Source organism: Protomyctophum parallelum, assembly GCF_964188405.1.
Source record: "Protomyctophum parallelum genome assembly, chromosome: 8".
Lineage (NCBI taxonomy): Eukaryota > Metazoa > Chordata > Actinopteri > Myctophiformes > Myctophidae > Protomyctophum > Protomyctophum parallelum.
Window position 1 is genome coordinate 54,311,724 of NC_139703.1, and position 19,430 is coordinate 54,331,153.

Here is a 19,430-nt window from a genome sequence, read left to right on the forward strand (position 1 = left end):
CTCTCTCTTCTCTCTCTCTCTCTCTCTCTCTCTCTTCTCTCTCTCTCTCTCTCTCTCTCTCTCTCCTCTCTCTCTCTCTCTCTCTCAGCATCAATGTGACAGAGGTAGAGATCTGATCTGCTTCTCTCTCTCTCTCTCTCTCTCTCTCTCTCTCTCTCTCTCTCTCTCTCTCTCTCTCTTCTCTCTCTCTCTCTCAGCATCGATGTGACAGAGGTAGAGGTCTGATCTGCTTCTCTCTCTCTCTCTCTCTCTCTCTCTCTCTCTCTCAGCATCGATGTGACAGAGGTGCAGATCTTCATTATGATCACCTATTTGCTGGCTGCCGTGGGAGGATCCGCTTTCTGGCAGACCGCGGTAATTCACAATGCTGACTAATTCACCATCGGCTAAATGCCCTAAATTGTACGATAGGATATGAAGATGGGTTCTTGAAATGAAGTGATGTGGTTGTTAAATCATTCTGAGTTTGAACCTGGGGGGGCAGTCAGACAGATATTTTGTGAAGCCACTAAGGAAATGAAAGTTCATATAATGGCCTGTTGTGGCGCTGTCATTGGGCCCAAAAAACCCCATAGCTCCATAGAAGTCCATGTATTTGGGCCCAACTTCACCTAGACTGTATTACCTTAATAAACATGGTCATGAATACTTTCTGCTTCCAGTCACTAGTTTAAAGTCTCATTTCTCATGTCATAATATTCTTTTTGGAAAATTAGGGTCCCATTTATTTAAAAAATGACCATAAAGTCGCGTATGTTCTGAGGGGCGTGGCTACCGTTACAGTCTATGAACGGGATTCCCCTCCCACTCGAGTCAAAATAAAGACCAACGGAGAAGAAGGGGGGAAGTCCCGCCTCGTTGTCTGGGCCAGCCAATGGCTCAGCTGGGCCAAAACGGAGCCAGCCAATGGCCAGCTGGGCCCAAACGGATCTAGAAAGATGGCGACTTACAGTGCAGGAATAACAGGCTTCATTTTACGTCCATGTTAGACCCGGGGAACACTTTGTCCATATTTTTTTTACAGTCTATGGTTTGAACTCATTTGTATTGTGATCTCCGGTGCATCTTCCATAGATTCCTGTTCTAAATGTCCAGATGAAACTGCTTCCGGCGGTCTGCACGTTTGTAGGGGCCATATTCACCTGCACCAACTACTTCAGCGTTATTTTCACCGGAGGCGTGGGCAAAAATGGATCCACCATCGCAGTGAGTACATGAACGCTGCATGATTTAACCCATTCTGACCTGAGATCAGATTTAAAAAAATGTCAGTCGTTCTTCGATTTTCTTTCAAAAATAGCAGACCTACAAGCTCGTATCGCGCCACTCGGTGGCGCGATACGAGCTTGTAGGTCTGCTATTTTTCAATAGCTAAAGCATAACATGATGCTAACACTAAATGGGTGCCCGGTCAGAATGGGTTAATGCTTGAAAGACCTAATGCAATGATTATTGTTTTTCCCCACAGAGCTTATATATTCATAATGGAGACAATGTTGAAAAGAAAATGTTTATTTATTTTTCTTATTTTGATCTTTGCCTGTTATCTCTCCTGTGGTACCAACATCAATACAGCATGAAAATGTGGACATATTCTTTAGTTTGTGGTCTGCAAGTCCAAATCTCATTAAAATGGAGGTCCGTGGCTCAAATGCAGAATAAATAATGGGCCTTGAGATATGAAAAGGGTTGAAAACCACTGTTTTAGTTGATAAAATGACATGTGTGCTGTCCCCTGTGTGCTGTCCCCTGTGTCCCCTGTGTGCTGTCCCCTGTGTCCCCTGTGTGCTGTCCCCTGTGTGCTGTCCCCTGTGTGCTGTCCCCTGTGTGCTGTCCCCTGTGTCCCCTGTGTGCTGTCCCCTGTGTCCCCTGTGTGCTGTCCCCTGTGTGCTGTCCCCTGTGTGCTGTCCCCTGTGTCCCCTGTGTGCTGTCCCCTGTGTGCTGTCCCCTGTGTCCCCTGTGTGCTGTCCCCTGTGTGCTGTCCCCTGTGTCCCCTGTGTTCTGTGTAATATAACCTGTGGTCTCTGCTGTCCCCTGTGTTCTGTGTAATATAACCTGTGGTCTCTGCTGTCCCCTGTGTTCTGTGTAATATAACCTGTGGTCTCTCAGGGCACCAGCGTGCTGTCCCCCGTGCTCCACATCGGCTCCGTCATCGTTCTGGCTCTGATGATATACAAGAAGTCAGCCGTGCAGCTCTTTGAGAAACACCCCTGTGTTTACATCCTGTCCTTTGGCTTCGTCTCCGCTAAAATCACCAACAAATTAGTTGTAAGTGCCACACACACACACACACACACACACTGGGGACCCCCCGCCCTGAATTGTAGCCATTACCTTTAGTTTGACTCGATTCCACAGATGCATATTGGGAAAAATAGCCAAACTACAAACTACTACAATAGCTCACAACGCCTCGCGCCTTGCACTGTGAGCTGTTGTTTGCCCATATTCTATTAAAAGTATTTAAATTGTAACTTAAGAAATGTGCAGAATACCCTGTATACACTTATCTTGTGTACTGTATCTTGTGTACTGTATCTTGGTTTGTTGAGAAAAGAATGTTGCACATTAACCCTTTTACTGCTGCCATTTATTGAGAAATTAGGACCTAATTCATGCCAGCATTTTTTTAATTTGAGCTCTTATTTTGAAAAGCCACATTTTGCCTCAACCGGAAGTGAGCTTATCCCTGCCAGCTTTACGTTGCCAAGACAACCTTTGTTTACATAATCGAATCAATGCCGGTACATATAGCACTGCACAACGTCGGCTCTGTGCCGTCAAAGAAACGCTGGTTTGACCAAAAATGCCATCTGGGACAAGGAATAGGAGATACAGGCGATTGAAAGAAACGGATAGAATGGATTCTTATGGCGACCGCGATCTAATCTGAACGATCCAGTGCAGTGCTAACAACATTGCTAGCTAACCGGCTAACGTGAGTAGCATTATGGCTCGATCGATCATATGCACTATAAAAGTATAATTGCCGAAGGGCTACGGCAATGGCAGCAAGGTGTATTATCAAATTGAGGCTTTGATTGCCGAAGGGCTTCGGCAATGGCAGGAAGACGGTTAAGCACATCGTCTGGGGACCCCTCCATAATAATGTGGGTTTTGAACGGGAACCAATTCTAATTGTACTCAGTATGCACAATTACACTGAATATGTATTGGCACAACGCATACTGTATACATGACAGTGAACCTGCATGATAAGTTTGTACGTGACACTAAGTATGTATTATCTGATCCATAGGTCACTATGACACTAAATATGTATTATCTGATCCATAGGTCACTCATATGACACTAAATATGTATTATCTGATCCATAGGTCACTATGACACTAAATATGTATTATCTCCATACAGTAGGTCACTCATATGACACTAAATATGTATTATCTCCATACAGTAGGTCACTCATATGACACTAAATATGTATTATCTCCATACAGTAGGTCACTATGACACTAAATATGTATTATCTCCATACAGTAGGTCACTCATATGACACTAAATATGTATTATCTCCATACAGTAGGTCACTATGACACTAAATATGTATTATCTCCATACAGTAGGTCACTCATATGACACTAAATATGTATTATCTCCATACAGTAGGTCACTCATATGACACTAAATATGTATTATCTCCATACAGTAGGTCACTCATATGACACTAAATATGTATTATCTCCATACAGTAGGTCACTATGACACTAAATATGTATTATCTCCATACAGTAGGTCACTATGACACTAAATATGTATTATCTCCATACAGTAGGTCACTATGACACTAAATATGTATTATCTCCATACAGTAGGTCACTATGACACTAAATATGTATTATCTCCATACAGTAGGTCACTCATATGACACTAAATATGTATTATCTCCATACAGTAGGTCACTATGACACTAAATATGTATTATCTCCATACAGTAGGTCACTATGACACTAAATATGTATTATCTCCATACAGTAGGTCGCTATGACACTAAATATGTATTATCTCCATACAGTAGGTCACTATGACACTAAATATGTATTATCTCCATACAGTAGGTCACTATGACACTAAATATGTATTATCTCCATACAGTAGGTCACTATGACACTAAATATGTATTATCTCCATACAGTAGGTCACTATGACACTAAATATGTATTATCTCCATACAGTAGGTCACTATGACACTAAATATGTATTATCTCCATACAGTAGGTCACTATGACACTAAATATGTATTATATCCATACAGTAGGTCACTCATATGACACTAAATATGTATTATCTCCATACAGTAGGTCACTATGACACTAAATATGTATTATCTCCATACAGTAGGTCACTCATATGACACTAAATATGTATTATCTCCATACAGTAGGTCACTATGACACTAAATATGTATTATCTCCATACAGTAGGTCACTCATATGACACTAAATATGTATTATCTCCATACAGTAGGTCACTCATATGACACTAAATATGTATTATCTCCATACAGTAGGTCACTATGACACTAAATATGTATTATCTCCATACAGTAGGTCACTCATATGACACTAAATATGTATTATCTCCATACAGTAGGTCACTATGACACTAAATATGTATTATCTCCATACAGTAGGTCACTCATATGACACTAAATATGTATTATCTCCATACAGTAGGTCACTCATATGACACTAAATATGTATTATCTCCATACAGTAGGTCACTCATATGACACTAAATATGTATTATCTCCATACAGTAGGTCACTATGACACTAAATATGTATTATCTCCATACAGTAGGTCACTCATATGACACTAAATATGTATTATCTCCATACAGTAGGTCACTATGACACTAAATATGTATTATCTCCATACAGTAGGTCACTATGACACTAAATATGTATTATCTCCATACAGTAGGTCACTATGACACTAAATATGTATTATCTCCATACAGTAGGTCACTATGACACTAAATATGTATTATCTCCATACAGTAGGTCACTATGACACTAAATATGTATTATCTCCATACAGTAGGTCACTATGACACTAAATATGTATTATCTCCATACAGTAGGTCACTATGACACTAAATATGTATTATCTCCATACAGTAGGTCACTATGACACTAAATATGTATTATCTCCATACAGTAGGTCACTATGACACTAAATATGTATTATCTCCATACAGTAGGTCACTATGACACTAAATATGTATTATCTCCATACAGTAGGTCACTATGACACTAAATATGTATTATCTCCATACAGTAGGTCACTATGACACTAAATATGTATTATCTCCATACAGTAGGTCACTATGACACTAAATATGTATTATCTCCATACAGTAGGTCACTATGACACTAAATATGTATTATCTCCATACAGTAGGTCACTATGACACTAAATATGTATTATCTCCATACAGTAGGTCACTATGACACTAAATATGTATTATCTCCATACAGTAGGTCACTATGACACTAAATATGTATTATCTCCATACAGTAGGTCACTATGACACTAAATATGTATTATCTCCATACAGTAGGTCACTATGACACTAAATATGTATTATCTCCATACAGTAGGTCACTCATATGACACTAAATATGTATTATCTCCATACAGTAGGTCACTCATATGACACTAAATATGTATTATCTCCATACAGTAGGTCACTATGACACTAAATATGTATTATCTCCATACAGTAGGTCACTATGACACTAAATATGTATTATCTCCATACAGTAGGTCACTATGACACTAAATATGTATTATCTCCATACAGTAGGTCACTATGACACTAAATATGTATTATCTCCATACAGTAGGTCACTATGACACTAAATATGTATTATCTCCATACAGTAGGTCACTATGACACTAAATATGTATTATCTCCATACAGTAGGTCACTATGACACTAAATATGTATTATCTCCATACAGTAGGTCACTATGACACTAAATATGTATTATCTCCATACAGTAGGTCACTATGACACTAAATATGTATTATCTCCATACAGTAGGTCACTATGACACTAAATATGTATTATCTCCATACAGTAGGTCACTCATATGACACTAAATATGTATTATCTCCATACAGTAGGTCACTATGACACTAAATATGTATTATCTCCATACAGTAGGTCACTATGACACTAAATATGTATTATCTCCATACAGTAGGTCACTATGACACTAAATATGTATTATCTCCATACAGTAGGTCACTATGACACTAAATATGTATTATCTCCATACAGTAGGTCACTATGACACTAAATATGTATTATCTCCATACAGTAGGTCACTATGACACTAAATATGTATTATCTCCATACAGTAGGTCACTATGACACTAACTATGTATTATCTCCATACAGTAGGTCACTATGACACTAAATATGTATTATCTCCATACAGTAGGTCACTCATATGACACTAAATATGTATTATCTCCATACAGTAGGTCACTCATATGACACTAAATATGTATTATCTCCATACAGTAGGTCACTATGACACTAAATATGTATTATCTCCATACAGTAGGTCACTATGACACTAAATATGTATTATCTCCATACAGTAGGTCACTCATATGACACTAAATATGTATTATCTCCATACAGTAGGTCACTCATATGACACTAAATATGTATTATCTCCATACAGTAGGTCGCTATGACACTAAATATGTATTATCTCCATAGGTCACTCATATGACACTAAATATGTATTATCTCCATAGGTCATAGGTCTTAGGTCTAAATATGTATTATCTCCATAGGTCATAGGTCATAGGTCATAGGTCTAAATATGTATTATCTCCATAGGTCACTCATATGACACTAAATATGTATTATCTCCATAGGTCATAGGTCTAAATATGTATTATCTCCATAGGTCATAGGTCATAGGTCTAAATATGTATTATCTCCGTAGGTCATAGGTCATAGGTCTAAATATGTATCATCTCCATAGGTCATAGGTCATAGGTCTAAATATGTATTATCTCCATAGGTCATAGGTCATAGGTCTAAATATGTATTATCTCCATAGGTCATAGGTCATAGGTCATAGGTCTAAATATGTATTATCTCCATTAGAGATGCGCCGATCGATCGGCCACCGATCATGATCGGCCGATCATGCCTGTATCGGATCGGATCGGATTCTCAAAATAAATCAAAATTGCCGATCAAAATGCCCGATCAAAACAGACAGTGGGACAGTGGCAAGTCTCCTTTAAGGGGGCGCCTGTTTTTGCAGCTCCGGTCGCTGTTGAGAGCTTGAGAAATAAGTTACAGGTGGAGATGAAGTGAAGTTGGAACGGACAAGCAGATGCAAGCCTGGCTTGTTAGCTTGAAGCTAACATCACAACCACTGGCTGGTGAGTGTTTTTAGCCACAGCAACATGTAGCCTAGCCTGCCCAGTGCTCCCCCTCCTCCCCGGAGAAGTGTGTGGGAGCCCTGGAGACGGAGAGCACGGCCCCGCCCTGCACCCTCCGGCTCGCAGCCTCGCACTGAATGAGAAGAGCAGCCGGGCGATTCCCCGTCATTTGCATTTTGAACGGATCGTTCACGGAAGTGACCGGATCGGTTTCGTTCACCAAAAAGAACTAGTTCTTTTGATTCGTTCGTGACCGACTCATCTCTCAATGAGAGCCACACAGGCTCTCAAGGCATCGCGTCCTGCCTGTTTCTGCAGCGCAGTTCGCTACGCGTTGAGAGCTTGTAGATCTGTCTATTTTTGCAGCGCTGGTGTCGGGGTTCGTTCACGTTGTCAATAAAAAAAATACTTAGATTAAAGGCGGAGATGAAGTTCAATCAGTGGGTTGAATCAGTAGCTACACGCTAATCTAAGCACTAAGCTAACGATCAGCGATCCTATACAGTATACAAGTGCTAACACTAGCAGCCTGCTTTTTATTTTAGTCTGTACAGTGAAATGTTCAGTTGTCTGTGTCCGTGCACTGAACATGTACGGTATGTTATTATTATATTTTTGTATTTGATGAAAGAAGAAAGCTACAGTTTGCTCTCCAAGTTGTCTCTAAGACAGTGGTTCCCAAACCTTTTCACGTCAAGGACCCCCAAATTGACACTGATCACCAGCCCACGGACCCCCATTTGAAAAGATATGCCAGGGACCCCCATAAGAAGATTGTAGCAGTGATTCTCAAATTTCTCCACCAGTTTAATTTCAAGGACCCCCAGTTTGACTACGAACCCCCATTTAATGCCACTTCTATCTCCGAGACCCCAAATTATATTGTAAAATCAATGTTAACCCTGACGTGTCCATTTGGTTCCAAACTATCCTTTTAGCTGGGGACCCCCTGGAACTCCCTCAAGGACCCTTGGGGGTCCACGGACCCAGCTTTGGGAACCACTGCATTTTGAGTCTCTACAGTTTACTCTGTAACCTCCAAGTTGTCTCTAAGAGAGTCTAGAGTGAAATATTGCACGTTGCCTCAGCTTGCAAAAAAACTTTCTCATCTCCTAATTTTTATACTTACAATGTCAATGATGTGAAAGAAGAGTACAGTAGAAACTACAGTAAGTATATATGCTACACAATGGAAAAAAATATGGATTTCACGACGCTGTGATCGGTCGGTATCGGCAATATCGGTATCGGCCTATACTGTTTCCAGTGATCGGTGATCGGCCCCAAAAAACCTGATCGGAGCATCTCTAATCTCCATAGGTCATAGGTCATAGGTCTAAATATGTATTATCTCCATAGGTCATAGGTCTAAATATGTATCATCGTCATAGGTCATAGGTCTAAATATGTATTATCTCCATAGGTCATAGGTCTAAATATGTATCATCTCCATAGGTCATAGGTCATAGGTCTAAATATGTATTATCTCCATAGGTCATAGGTCATAGGTCTAAATATGTATTATCTCCATAGGTCATAGGTCATAGGTCTAAATATGTATTATCTCCATAGGTCATAGGTCTAAATATGTATTATCTCCATAGGTCATAGGTCTAAATATGTATTATCTCCATAGGTCATAGGTCATAGGTCTAAATATGTATTATCTCCATAGGTCATAGGTCATAGGTCTAAATATGTAGGTCATAGGTCATAGGTCTAAATATGTATTATCTCCATAGGTCATAGGTCTAAATATGTATTATCTCCATAGGTCAGAGGTCATAGGTCTAAATATGTATTATCTCCATAGGTCATAGGTCATAGGTCTAAATATGTATTATCTCCATAGGTCGCTCATATGACAAAGAGTGAGATGCATCTCCATGACGTGGCGTTCATGGGCCCGGGCCTGCTGTTCCTGGATCAGTATTTCAACAGCTTTATTGATGAGTACCTGGTGCTGTGGACTGCCCTGGTGAGTGGTTCAACAGTTTTATTGATCAGTATCAGTTTTATGGATCAGTATCAGTTTTATTGATCAGTATCTGGTGCTGTGGACTGCCCTGGTGAGTGGTTCAACAGTTTTATTGATCAGTATCAGTTTTATTGATCAGTATCTGGTGCTGTGGACTGCCCTGGTGAGTGGTTCAACAGTTTTATTGATCAGTATCAGTTTTATTGATCAGTATCTGGTGCTGTGGACTGCCCTGGTGAGTGGTTCAACAGTTTTATTGATCAGTATCAGTTTTATTGATCAGTATCTGGTGCTGTGGACCAGATACTGGTCATAATTTTGGTTAGTTAACCCATTTTGAAATGAGATCAGATTCTAAAAATGTCTCCTACATCCTGACAGTTTTCCGCCAGGAAAATAGCAGACCTACAAGCTCATATAGCGCGCCACTCGGTGGCGCGCTATATGAGCTTGTAGATCTGCTATTTTTCAATAGCTAAAGCACGACATGATGCTGACACCAAAATGGGTTAATATAGTTAGTTAATATTAAGCCCATATATGGGAATGTCAATATATATGTCAATATAATGTTGTGAGAGTCCAGTGTGGTTTCCGTGACGCGAGTCACAAATTAAACCGCACTGGTACAACACATGCAGATCTCCATATATGGAGGCTGACTATCATCACCTGGATCATTCTCCATATATGAAGATCACGACACTGACCTCATCAAACCCTGGATAGCCATGCTATGCATGGTCTGACACACTAGATCTGCATATATGGATTAAGACCCTCTAACACCCACATTAATTTAATTAATTAACACTGCTTTAACCCTCTAACACCCGCATTAATTTAATTAATTAACACTGCTTTAACCCTCTAACACCCGCATTAATTTAATTAATTAACACTGCTTTAACCCTCTAACACCCGCATTAATTTAATTAATTAACACTGCTTTAACCCTCTAACACCCGCATTAATTTAATTAATTAACACTGCTTTAACCCTCTAACACCCGCATTAATTTAATTAATTAACACTGCTTGGTTTAACCCTCTAACACCCGCATTCATTTAATTAACCCTCTAACACCCGCATTAATTTAATTAAGGCGGCCAGCAACTCTACTCTACTTACTTACTTCATTTACAAAAAGTCTACACAATTAGAGAATGTACTAACTTAAGAAGAATTGTTATTTTGATCCACGACAACAAAATATTCTTTAGTTTTGCGTCTGAAAGGCAAAATCTCATCAAATGGTAACGGTTGAAAAGCCCTGGTTTAGACTGGCGCTATAGGTTCACTGTTTACTGAGGCACTACACTGTCTGTACTGTACTCTACTGTATATGTACAGTAGGCTAGTATGTTTTACCTTGCTTTCAATGGTCTCGCACCTTCCTACCTACATGACTGCCTGCCTAAATATGTCCCAAACCGCCCCCTAAGGTCTTCCACCGCTGGCCTGCTCGCTTTGCCTAAAAAAAAATGGCAACTACAAAATACGGGGAAGCAGCTTTTTGGTTCTACGGGCCGACGGCATGGAACAAGCTCCCACTGTACCTTCGTCAGGCAGCCTCTGTAGACATTGTTAAAGCTCAGCTCAAGACCCACTTCTACAACACTGCTTTTAAGTGATCTTTTATTTTTTGTTATTCATGTCCTCACTGTATTGCATTACTGCTTGTTTTTTAATGTCGTTGCCTTGCTTTTCTTTTATTCTCCATTGTTCTGTAAAGCACTTTGAGCTGCATTTCATGTCATGAAAGGTGCTATACAAAAAATGTTTTATTATTATTATTATTATTGCAAGTCACTCTGCATAGTGCGTTTCTTCTTGTTGTCTTCTTCTCTTTCTTCTCCTCAGTGCAGATCATCTCCTTCTTCTCTTTCTTCTCCTCAGTGCAGATCATCTCCTTCTTCTCTTTCTTCTCCTCCAGTGCAGATCATCTCCTTCTTCTCTTTCTTCTCCTCAGTGCAGATCATCTCCTTCTTCTCTTTCTTCTCCTCAGTGCAGATCATCTCCTTCTTCTCTTTCTTCTCCTCAGTGCAGATCATCTCCTTCTTCTCTTTCTTCTCCTCCCGTGCAGATCATCTCCTTCTTCTCTTTCTTCTCCTCCCGTGCAGATCATCTCCTTCTTCTCTTTCTTCTCCTCCCGTGCAGATCATCTCCTTCTTCTCTTTCTTCTCCTCCCGTGCAGATCATCTCCTTCTTCTCTTTCTTCTCCTCCCGTGCAGATCATCTCCTTCTTCTCTTTCTTCTCCTCAGTGCAGATCATCTCCTTCTTCTCTGTCTTCTCCTCCCGTGCAGATCATCTCCTTCTTCACTTTCTTCTCCTCAGTGCAGATCATCTCCTTCTTCTCTGTCTTCTCCTCCCGTGCAGATCATCTCCTTCTTCTCTTTCTTCTCCTCAGTGCAGATCATGTCCTTCTTCTCTTTCTTCTCCTCAGTGCAGATCATCTCCTTCTTCTCTTTCTTCTCCTCAGTGCAGATCATCTCCTTCTTCTCTGTCTTCTCCTCCCGTGCAGATCATCTCCTTCTTCTCTTTCTTCTCCTCAGTGCAGATCATCTCCTTCTTCTCTTTCTTCTCCTCAGTGCAGATCATCTCCTTCTTCTCTTTCTTCTCCTCTTCTTCAGATCATGTCCTTCTTCTCTTTCTTCTCCTCAGTGCAGATCATCTCCTTCTTCTCTTTCTTCTCCTCTTCTTCAGATCATCTCCTTCTTCTCTTTCTTCTCCTCTTCTTCAGATCATCTCCTTCTCTTTCTTCTCCTCAGTGCAGATCATCTCCTTCTTCTCTTTCTTCTCCTCTTCTTCAGATCATCTCCTTCTTCTCTGTCTTCTCCTCCCGTGCAGATCATCTCCTTCTTCTCTTTCTTCTCCTCAGTGCAGATCATCTCCTTCTTCTCTTTCTTCTCTCCAGTGCAGATCATCTCCTTCTTCTCTTTCTTCTCCTCCCGTGCAGATCATCTCCTTCTTCTCTGTCTTCTCCTCAGTGCAGATCATCTCCTTCTTCTCTTTCTTCTCCTCCCGTGCAGATCATCTCCTTCTTCTCTTTCTTCTCCTCAGTGCAGATCATCTCCTTCTTCTCTTTCTTCTCCTCAGTGCAGATCATCTCCTTCTTCTCTTTCTTCTCCTCAGTGCAGATCATCTCCTTCTTCTCTGTCTTCTCCTCCCGTGCAGATCATCTCCTTCTCTTTCTTCTCCTCCAGTGCAGATCATCTCCTTCTTCTCTTTCTCCTCCTCAGTGCAGATCATCTCCTTCTTCTCTTTCTTCTCCTCAGTGCAGATCATCTCCTTCTTCTCTGTCTTCTCCTCTCCAGTGCAGATCATCTCCTTCTTCTCTTTCTTCTCCTCAGTGCAGATCATCTCCTTCTTCTCTTTCTTCTCCTCAGTGCAGATCATCTCCTTCTTCTCTTTCTTCTCCTCAGTGCAGATCATCTCCTTCTTCTCTGTCTTCTCCTCAGTGCAGATCATCTCCTTCTTCTCTTTCTTCTCCTCTCCAGTGCAGATCATCTCCTTCTTCTCTTTCTTCTCCTCTCCAGTGCAGATCATCTCCTTCTTCTCTTTCTTCTCCTCCCGTGCAGATCATGTCCTTCTTCTCTGTCTTCTCCTCCCGTGCAGATCATCTCCTTCTTCTCTTTCTTCTCCTCCCGTGCAGATCATGTCCTTCTTCGACCTGCTCCGGTACTGTGTGAGCGTGTGCAACCAGATCGCCTCCCACCTCCACATCTGCGTCTTCAGAATCAAGCCCTTGTCCCCGACCAGCGCCGCCGCGCTACAATGAGGAACCCGACCCACACGGCCAGCGCCGCCGCGCTACAATGAGGAACCCGAGCCACCAATCACCTTCTACCCGCTCACCCTTTGATCTAATCTATAGGCTTCACCCTTTGATCTAATCTATAGGCTTCACCCTTTGATCTAATCTATAGGCTTCACCCTTTGATCTAATCTATAGGCTTCACCCTTTGATCTAATCTATAGGCTTCGTCATAGTGATCGACCCATTATGGTTTATGTTTATATTTAGTGAATAGGGACGGGTCGATATAAGCCTTTTTTCTTTAGTTTTTAACCCATTTTGGCCTGACATCGACATTTTAACCCATTCTGACCTGAGATCAGATTCATATGAGGTTTCCACTGGACACACACTGGTCTGATTAACCCATTCTGACCTGAGATCAGATTCCACTCGTGTTCATAACTTGTAGATGTGTTAGTTTGTGGGAGAAAACGAGCAGTCACGACAGTTCTGCTTGTTATCGTTTCAAATTATTCATTTGAACCCATTCTGAACGGGGACCCCTTTTGGTGTTTTAAGCATTATTTTATACTTTAGCTATTGAAAAATAGCAGATCTACAAGCTCATAGTGCGTCACAGAGTGCCGCGATATGAGCTTGTAGATCTGCTATTTTTCAATACCCAAAATGGGTGCCCGGTCAGAATGGGTTAAAAATGTCTAAATCATGACAGTTTTCTGAAATATCTGTTTCTATATCAGTGGTGCTCAATATTTCATGTCAATGACCCCAAAAATGATAATATGTAATTGCCCACCGACCTCCATCTGAAAATATGCTGTTCCAGTGAACCCCCAGAAGCAAAGATTTGAGACTTTGAGTTTGCTCTGAAAGAATATAATCAAAGATTTTCGCCACATTTTCACGATTCTTCAAAAAATAGCAGACCTACAAGCTCGTATCGTGGCACTCGGTGCCGCGCTTTGAGCTTGTAGATCTGCTATTTTTCTGAATCTGATAAGTATAAAATAATGCTTAAAACACCAAAAGGGGTCCCCGTTCAGAATGGGTTCAAATTAATAATTTGAAACGATAACAAGCAGAACTGCCGTGACTGCTCGTTTTCTCCCACAAACGAACACATCTACAAGTTCTGAACACGTGCTCACGCACGCCTCATGGACATGGAACGCTGTGATCGGCGTTCCAAATCACTTGATTCCCAAACGCTGTGAAAATAGATGATCATCCGACAAGCTCACAACGTGGCACGAAGTGACACATTGTGAGCTTGTAGATCTGCAATCTTCACTAGTTTGTGTCCCGTTTGTGGCAAACGTATCATTGAGCTAAACAGTTTGGGAACCACTGTTCTAAAATACAGGTAGAACTTTGACCGATATCATTTAGATACACCGTTAACATTATTATAATGTAAGAAACATACTTACATATACGTATTTCACCATTAACATTATTATATGTGTAAGAAACATACTTACATATACGTATTTCACCATTAACATTATTATAATGTAAGAAACATACTTACATATACGTATTTCACCATTAACATTATTATAATGTAAGAAACATACTTACATATACGTACTTCACCATTAACATTATTATATGTGTAAGAAACATACTTACATATACGTACTTCACCATTAACATTATTATAATGTAAGAAACATACTTACATATACGTACTTCACCATTAACATTATTATAATGTAAGAAACATACTTACATATACGTACTTCACCATTAACACAACAGCCAATATTTAGTCAAACAGTCGAATTGTGGATCGATGGAACTTACGTAGTCTAGTTTAATATTAATGTTGCGTTACCATTAATGAAGAGCTGAAGTGTTTTTGCCAATATTATTTGACCCACTTAATACCCTGAGGGCCTTAATACCCTCAGGGCCTTAATACCCTGAGGGCCTTAATACCCTGAGGGCCTTAATACCCTCAGGGCCTTAATACCCTCAGGGCCTTAATACCCTGAGGGCCTTAATACCCTGAGGGCCTTAATACCCTCAGGGCCTTAATACCCTGAGGGCCTTAATACCCTGAGGGCCCTAATACCCTGAGGGCCTTAATACCCTGAGGGCCTTAATACCCTCAGGGCCTTAATACCCTCAGGGCCTTAATACCCTCAGGGCCCTAATACCCTGAGGGCCTTAATACCCTCAGGGCCTTAATACCCTCAGGGCCCTAATACCCTCAGGGCCTTAATACCCTCAGGGCCTTAATACCCTCAGGGCCTTAATACCCTCAGGGCCTTAATACCCTCAGGGCCTTAATACCCTCAGGGCCTTAATACCCTGAGGGCCTTAATACCCTCAGGGCCTTAATACCCTCAGGGCCTTAATACCCTCAGGGCCTTAATACCCTGAGGGCCTTAATACCCTCAGGGCCTTAATACCCTGAGGGCCTTAATACCCTGAGGGCCTTAATACCCTGAGGGCCTTAATACCCTCAGGGCCCTAATACCCTCAGGGCCTTAATACCCTGAGGGCCTTAATACCCTGAGGGCCTTAATACCCTCAGGGCCTTAATACCCTCAGGGCCTTAATACCCTCAGGGCCTTAATACCCTGAGGGCCTTAATACCCTCAGGGCCTTAATACCCTCAGGGCCTTAATACCCTCAGGGCCCTAATACCCTCAGGGCCTTAATACCCTGAGGGCCTTAATACCCTGAGGGCCTTAATACCCTCAGGGCCTTAATACCCTCAGGGCCTTAATACCCTCAGGGCCTTAATACCCTCAGGGCCTTAATACCCTGAGGGCCTTAATACCCTGAGGGCCTTAATACCCTCAGGGCCTTAATACCCTCAGGGCCTTAATACCCTGAGGGCCTTAATACCCTGAGGGCCTTAATACCCTCAGGGCCTTAATACCCTCAGGGCCTTAATACCCTCAGGGCCTTAATACCCTCAGGGCCTTAATACCCTCAGGGCCTTAATACCCTCAGGGCCTTAATACCCTCAGGGCCTTAATACCCTCAGGGCCTTAATACCCTCAGGGCCTTAATACCCTGAGGGCCTTAATACCCTGAGGGCCTTAATACCCTCAGGGCCTTAATACCCTCAGGGCCTTAATACCCTCAGGGCCCTAATACCCTCAGGGCCTTAATACCCTCAGGGCCTTAATACCCTCAGGGCCTTAATACCCTCAGGGCCTTAATACCCTCAGGGCCCTAATACCCTCAGGGCCCTAATACCCTCAGGGCCTTAATACCCTCAGGGCCTTAATACCCTCAGGGCCCTAATACCCTGAGGGCCTTAATACCCTCAGAGCCTTAATACCCTCAGGGCCCTAATACCCTCAGGGCCTTAATACCCTCAGGGCCTTAATACCCTCAGGGCCTTAATACCCTCAGGGCCTTAATACCCTCAGGGCCTTAATACCCTGAGGGCCTTAATACCCTCAGGGCCTTAATACCCTGAGGGCCTTAACCGTCTTCCTGCCATTGCCGAAGCCCTTCGGCAATTGAAGCATTAATTTGATATTAACGCTTGCTGCCATTGCCGAAGCCCTTCGGCAATTGCCCTTTATTAGTGCATATGATTGATCAAGCCATAATGCTACTCACGTTAGCCGGTTAGCTAGCACTGTTGTTAGCACTGCACTGGATCGTTCATATTAATTCACCGTCGCCATAAGAATCCATTCTATCCGTTTCTTTCAATCGCCTGTATCTCCTATTCCTTGTCCCAGATGGCATTTTTGGTCAAAACAGCGTTTCTTTGACGGCACGAGCCGACGTTGTGGAGTGCAAAAATGTACCGGCATTTTTCGATCATGTAAACAAAGGTTGTCTTGGCAACGTAAAGCTGGCAGGGATAAGCTCACTTCCGGTTGAGGCAAAATGTGGCTTTTCAAAATAAGAGCTCAAATTAAAAAAATGCTGGCATGAATTAGGTCCTAATTTCTCAATAAATGGCAGCAGTAAAAGGGTTAATACCCTGAGGGCCTTAATACCCTCAGGGCCTTAATACCCTCAGGGCCCTAATACCCTGAGGGCCTTAATACCCTCAGGGCCTTAATACCCTCAGGGCCTTAATACCCCCAGGGCCTTAATACCCTCAGGGCCTTAATACCCTCAGGGCCTTAATACCCTCAGGGCCCTAATACCCTGAGGGCCTTAATACCCTGAGGGCCTTAATACCCTCAGGGCCTTAATACCCTCAGGGCCCTAATACCCTGAGGGCCTTAATACCCTGAGGGCCTTAATACCCTCAGGGCCTTAATACCCTCAGGGCCTTAATACCCTCAAGGCCTGTTAGCCTTGTATCTTCACATCGCCGCTGGCGTCCATTGAAAATGAATGGTAGCCTGTGTGGTTTTGTAGCTGTACCAGTGTAGAACTCAGCATTAGAGTTACGGGGTCCATTTGGATTTACCTGTTGTACCCTACAGAGTTAAATTAACACTACCTACAGAGTTAAACTAACACTACCTACAGAGTTATATTAACACTACCTACAGAGTTAAATTAACACTACCTACAGAGTTAAATTAACACTGTGCATTTCACTGTGTAGTAGGTGCTACTTGATGTCTGTGTCAAAATACATAAAAAAAAAAAAGATATATATTTTTAATCATTTATGTACAATAACATGTTTAGAATGAATGGAATGGTTCGCCTTTGCTTTCAGCTTTTTTAGTTTTGCAATATTTGCATATAATCTTTTACTTTGTATTGCATTGTATTGTATTATTATAAATATCAAATCTTACCTAGAGCGTTTATATTTATGCATTATTATAGACCCGCCCTTGATATGTCTTTCCTTATTTTCAGACCCCCCCCCCCCCCCCCCCCCACACACACACACACACACACACACACACACACACACACACACACACACTAATGGGGACGTACCGTAGATCAAACACGTTGATGACCTAGTTGACTAAAAGGCATTTTGTTTTGACCGTTATTCTACTAATTCTGAAATGAGTAAAATAACTATAGCTAGTAGATATATATTATTATATTATATTATAGCTAGTAGATATATATTATTATATTATATTATAGCTAGTAGATAGCTATAAACATAACTCTAAATATCTGTCTCTAAATAAACACCGCCGCTCTGCTCCGTCCAGAAAGTTGGCTTTTCTTTTGTTCTTATTATAAATATTATTCTCTGGTATCGGTCTTCGGCTAACATCGGGAACGATAAAAGTGTATCGGGACATCCCTAATTGAGACACATTAACACCCCTAATTAACACCACATTAACCCACATTAACATCCCTAATTGAGACACATTCCTGGATGCTTTGAAATGAGATTCAAACCTGATCTCTAAACATGTGTCTCAGTCCGGAGTTAACACACAATACAGTTTATTTAGTTATGTAAACACACAATACAGTTTATTTAGTTATGTAAACACACAATACAGTTTATTTAGTTATGTAAACACACAATACAGTTTATTTAGTTATGTAAACACAATACAGTTTATTTAGTTATGTAAACACACAATACAGTTTATTTAGTTATGTAAACACACAATACAGTTTATTTAGTTATGTAAACACACAATACAGTTTATTTAGTTATGTAAACACACAATACACTTTCAGTTAGTTGTTGTTTTTGTGCAAAGCCTAGTTTTTATTTTATTTCACTTAACTCCATTCTACAACTGCCTTCTAAATCAGTACTTCTCTAACGTTTTCCATATTATATATATATATATATATATATATATATATATACACACACATATAATTATTTTATTTATTATACGATTTAATTTTTTTGCAATTCTAGTTATCATTATTTTCTTGCGTTTAGGTAACAATAATCATGGTTTGGAGCCCAATTGATAGGCTACTTACTGTCGCTGGCCGGAAATGGCCGATGACCACACTGAATAATGCAGATCGACAAAAAATCTGTTCTGATCACTTTCCGCTAAAAGTGGACAGTCAGTCCTAAAGGTCAGATTTGTGGCTTCAAAACAGGTCTGTGGTGGAAACCAGTCAATGGGTGACGTCACGGCTCCCTTTCCTGCATTTTTTGTTGCAGTATTTAGATTTGAGAGAAAAAATGGGATTTGCCAGCAGTGTAAACAAAGTCTTTGTCAGACTAGTAAACTGTAAACTGCCTTAAATGATGTATGATTCATTGTATGTAGGCTAAATGAAGCCTTTTAAATTGTGCATGCGCTCTGTTTTTATCTCTATTTAAGTGTTTCTTCTTCTTTTTGGCCAGACTGTGAA

General features: G+C 41.0%; 1 protein-coding gene across 1 annotated transcript in view; it reads left to right on the plus strand.

Annotated features, from left to right (window-relative positions):
• The window catches only part of LOC310863515 (choline/ethanolaminephosphotransferase 1-like), a 30,400-nt gene extending 16,673 nt beyond the window's left edge, over window positions 1–13,727 (plus strand). Inside the window, exons 6-10 of the mRNA XM_083771917.1 lie at window positions 270–354; window positions 1,075–1,206; window positions 2,110–2,268; window positions 9,295–9,420; window positions 13,077–13,727. Coding sequence (XP_083628043.1) covers window positions 270–354; window positions 1,075–1,206; window positions 2,110–2,268; window positions 9,295–9,420; window positions 13,077–13,202 — 628 coding nt within the window. The 3' untranslated portion in view covers window positions 13,203–13,727. The remainder of the gene's footprint in view (window positions 1–269; window positions 355–1,074; window positions 1,207–2,109; window positions 2,269–9,294; window positions 9,421–13,076) is intronic.
• Window positions 13,728–19,430: the final 5,703 nt, after the last annotated feature.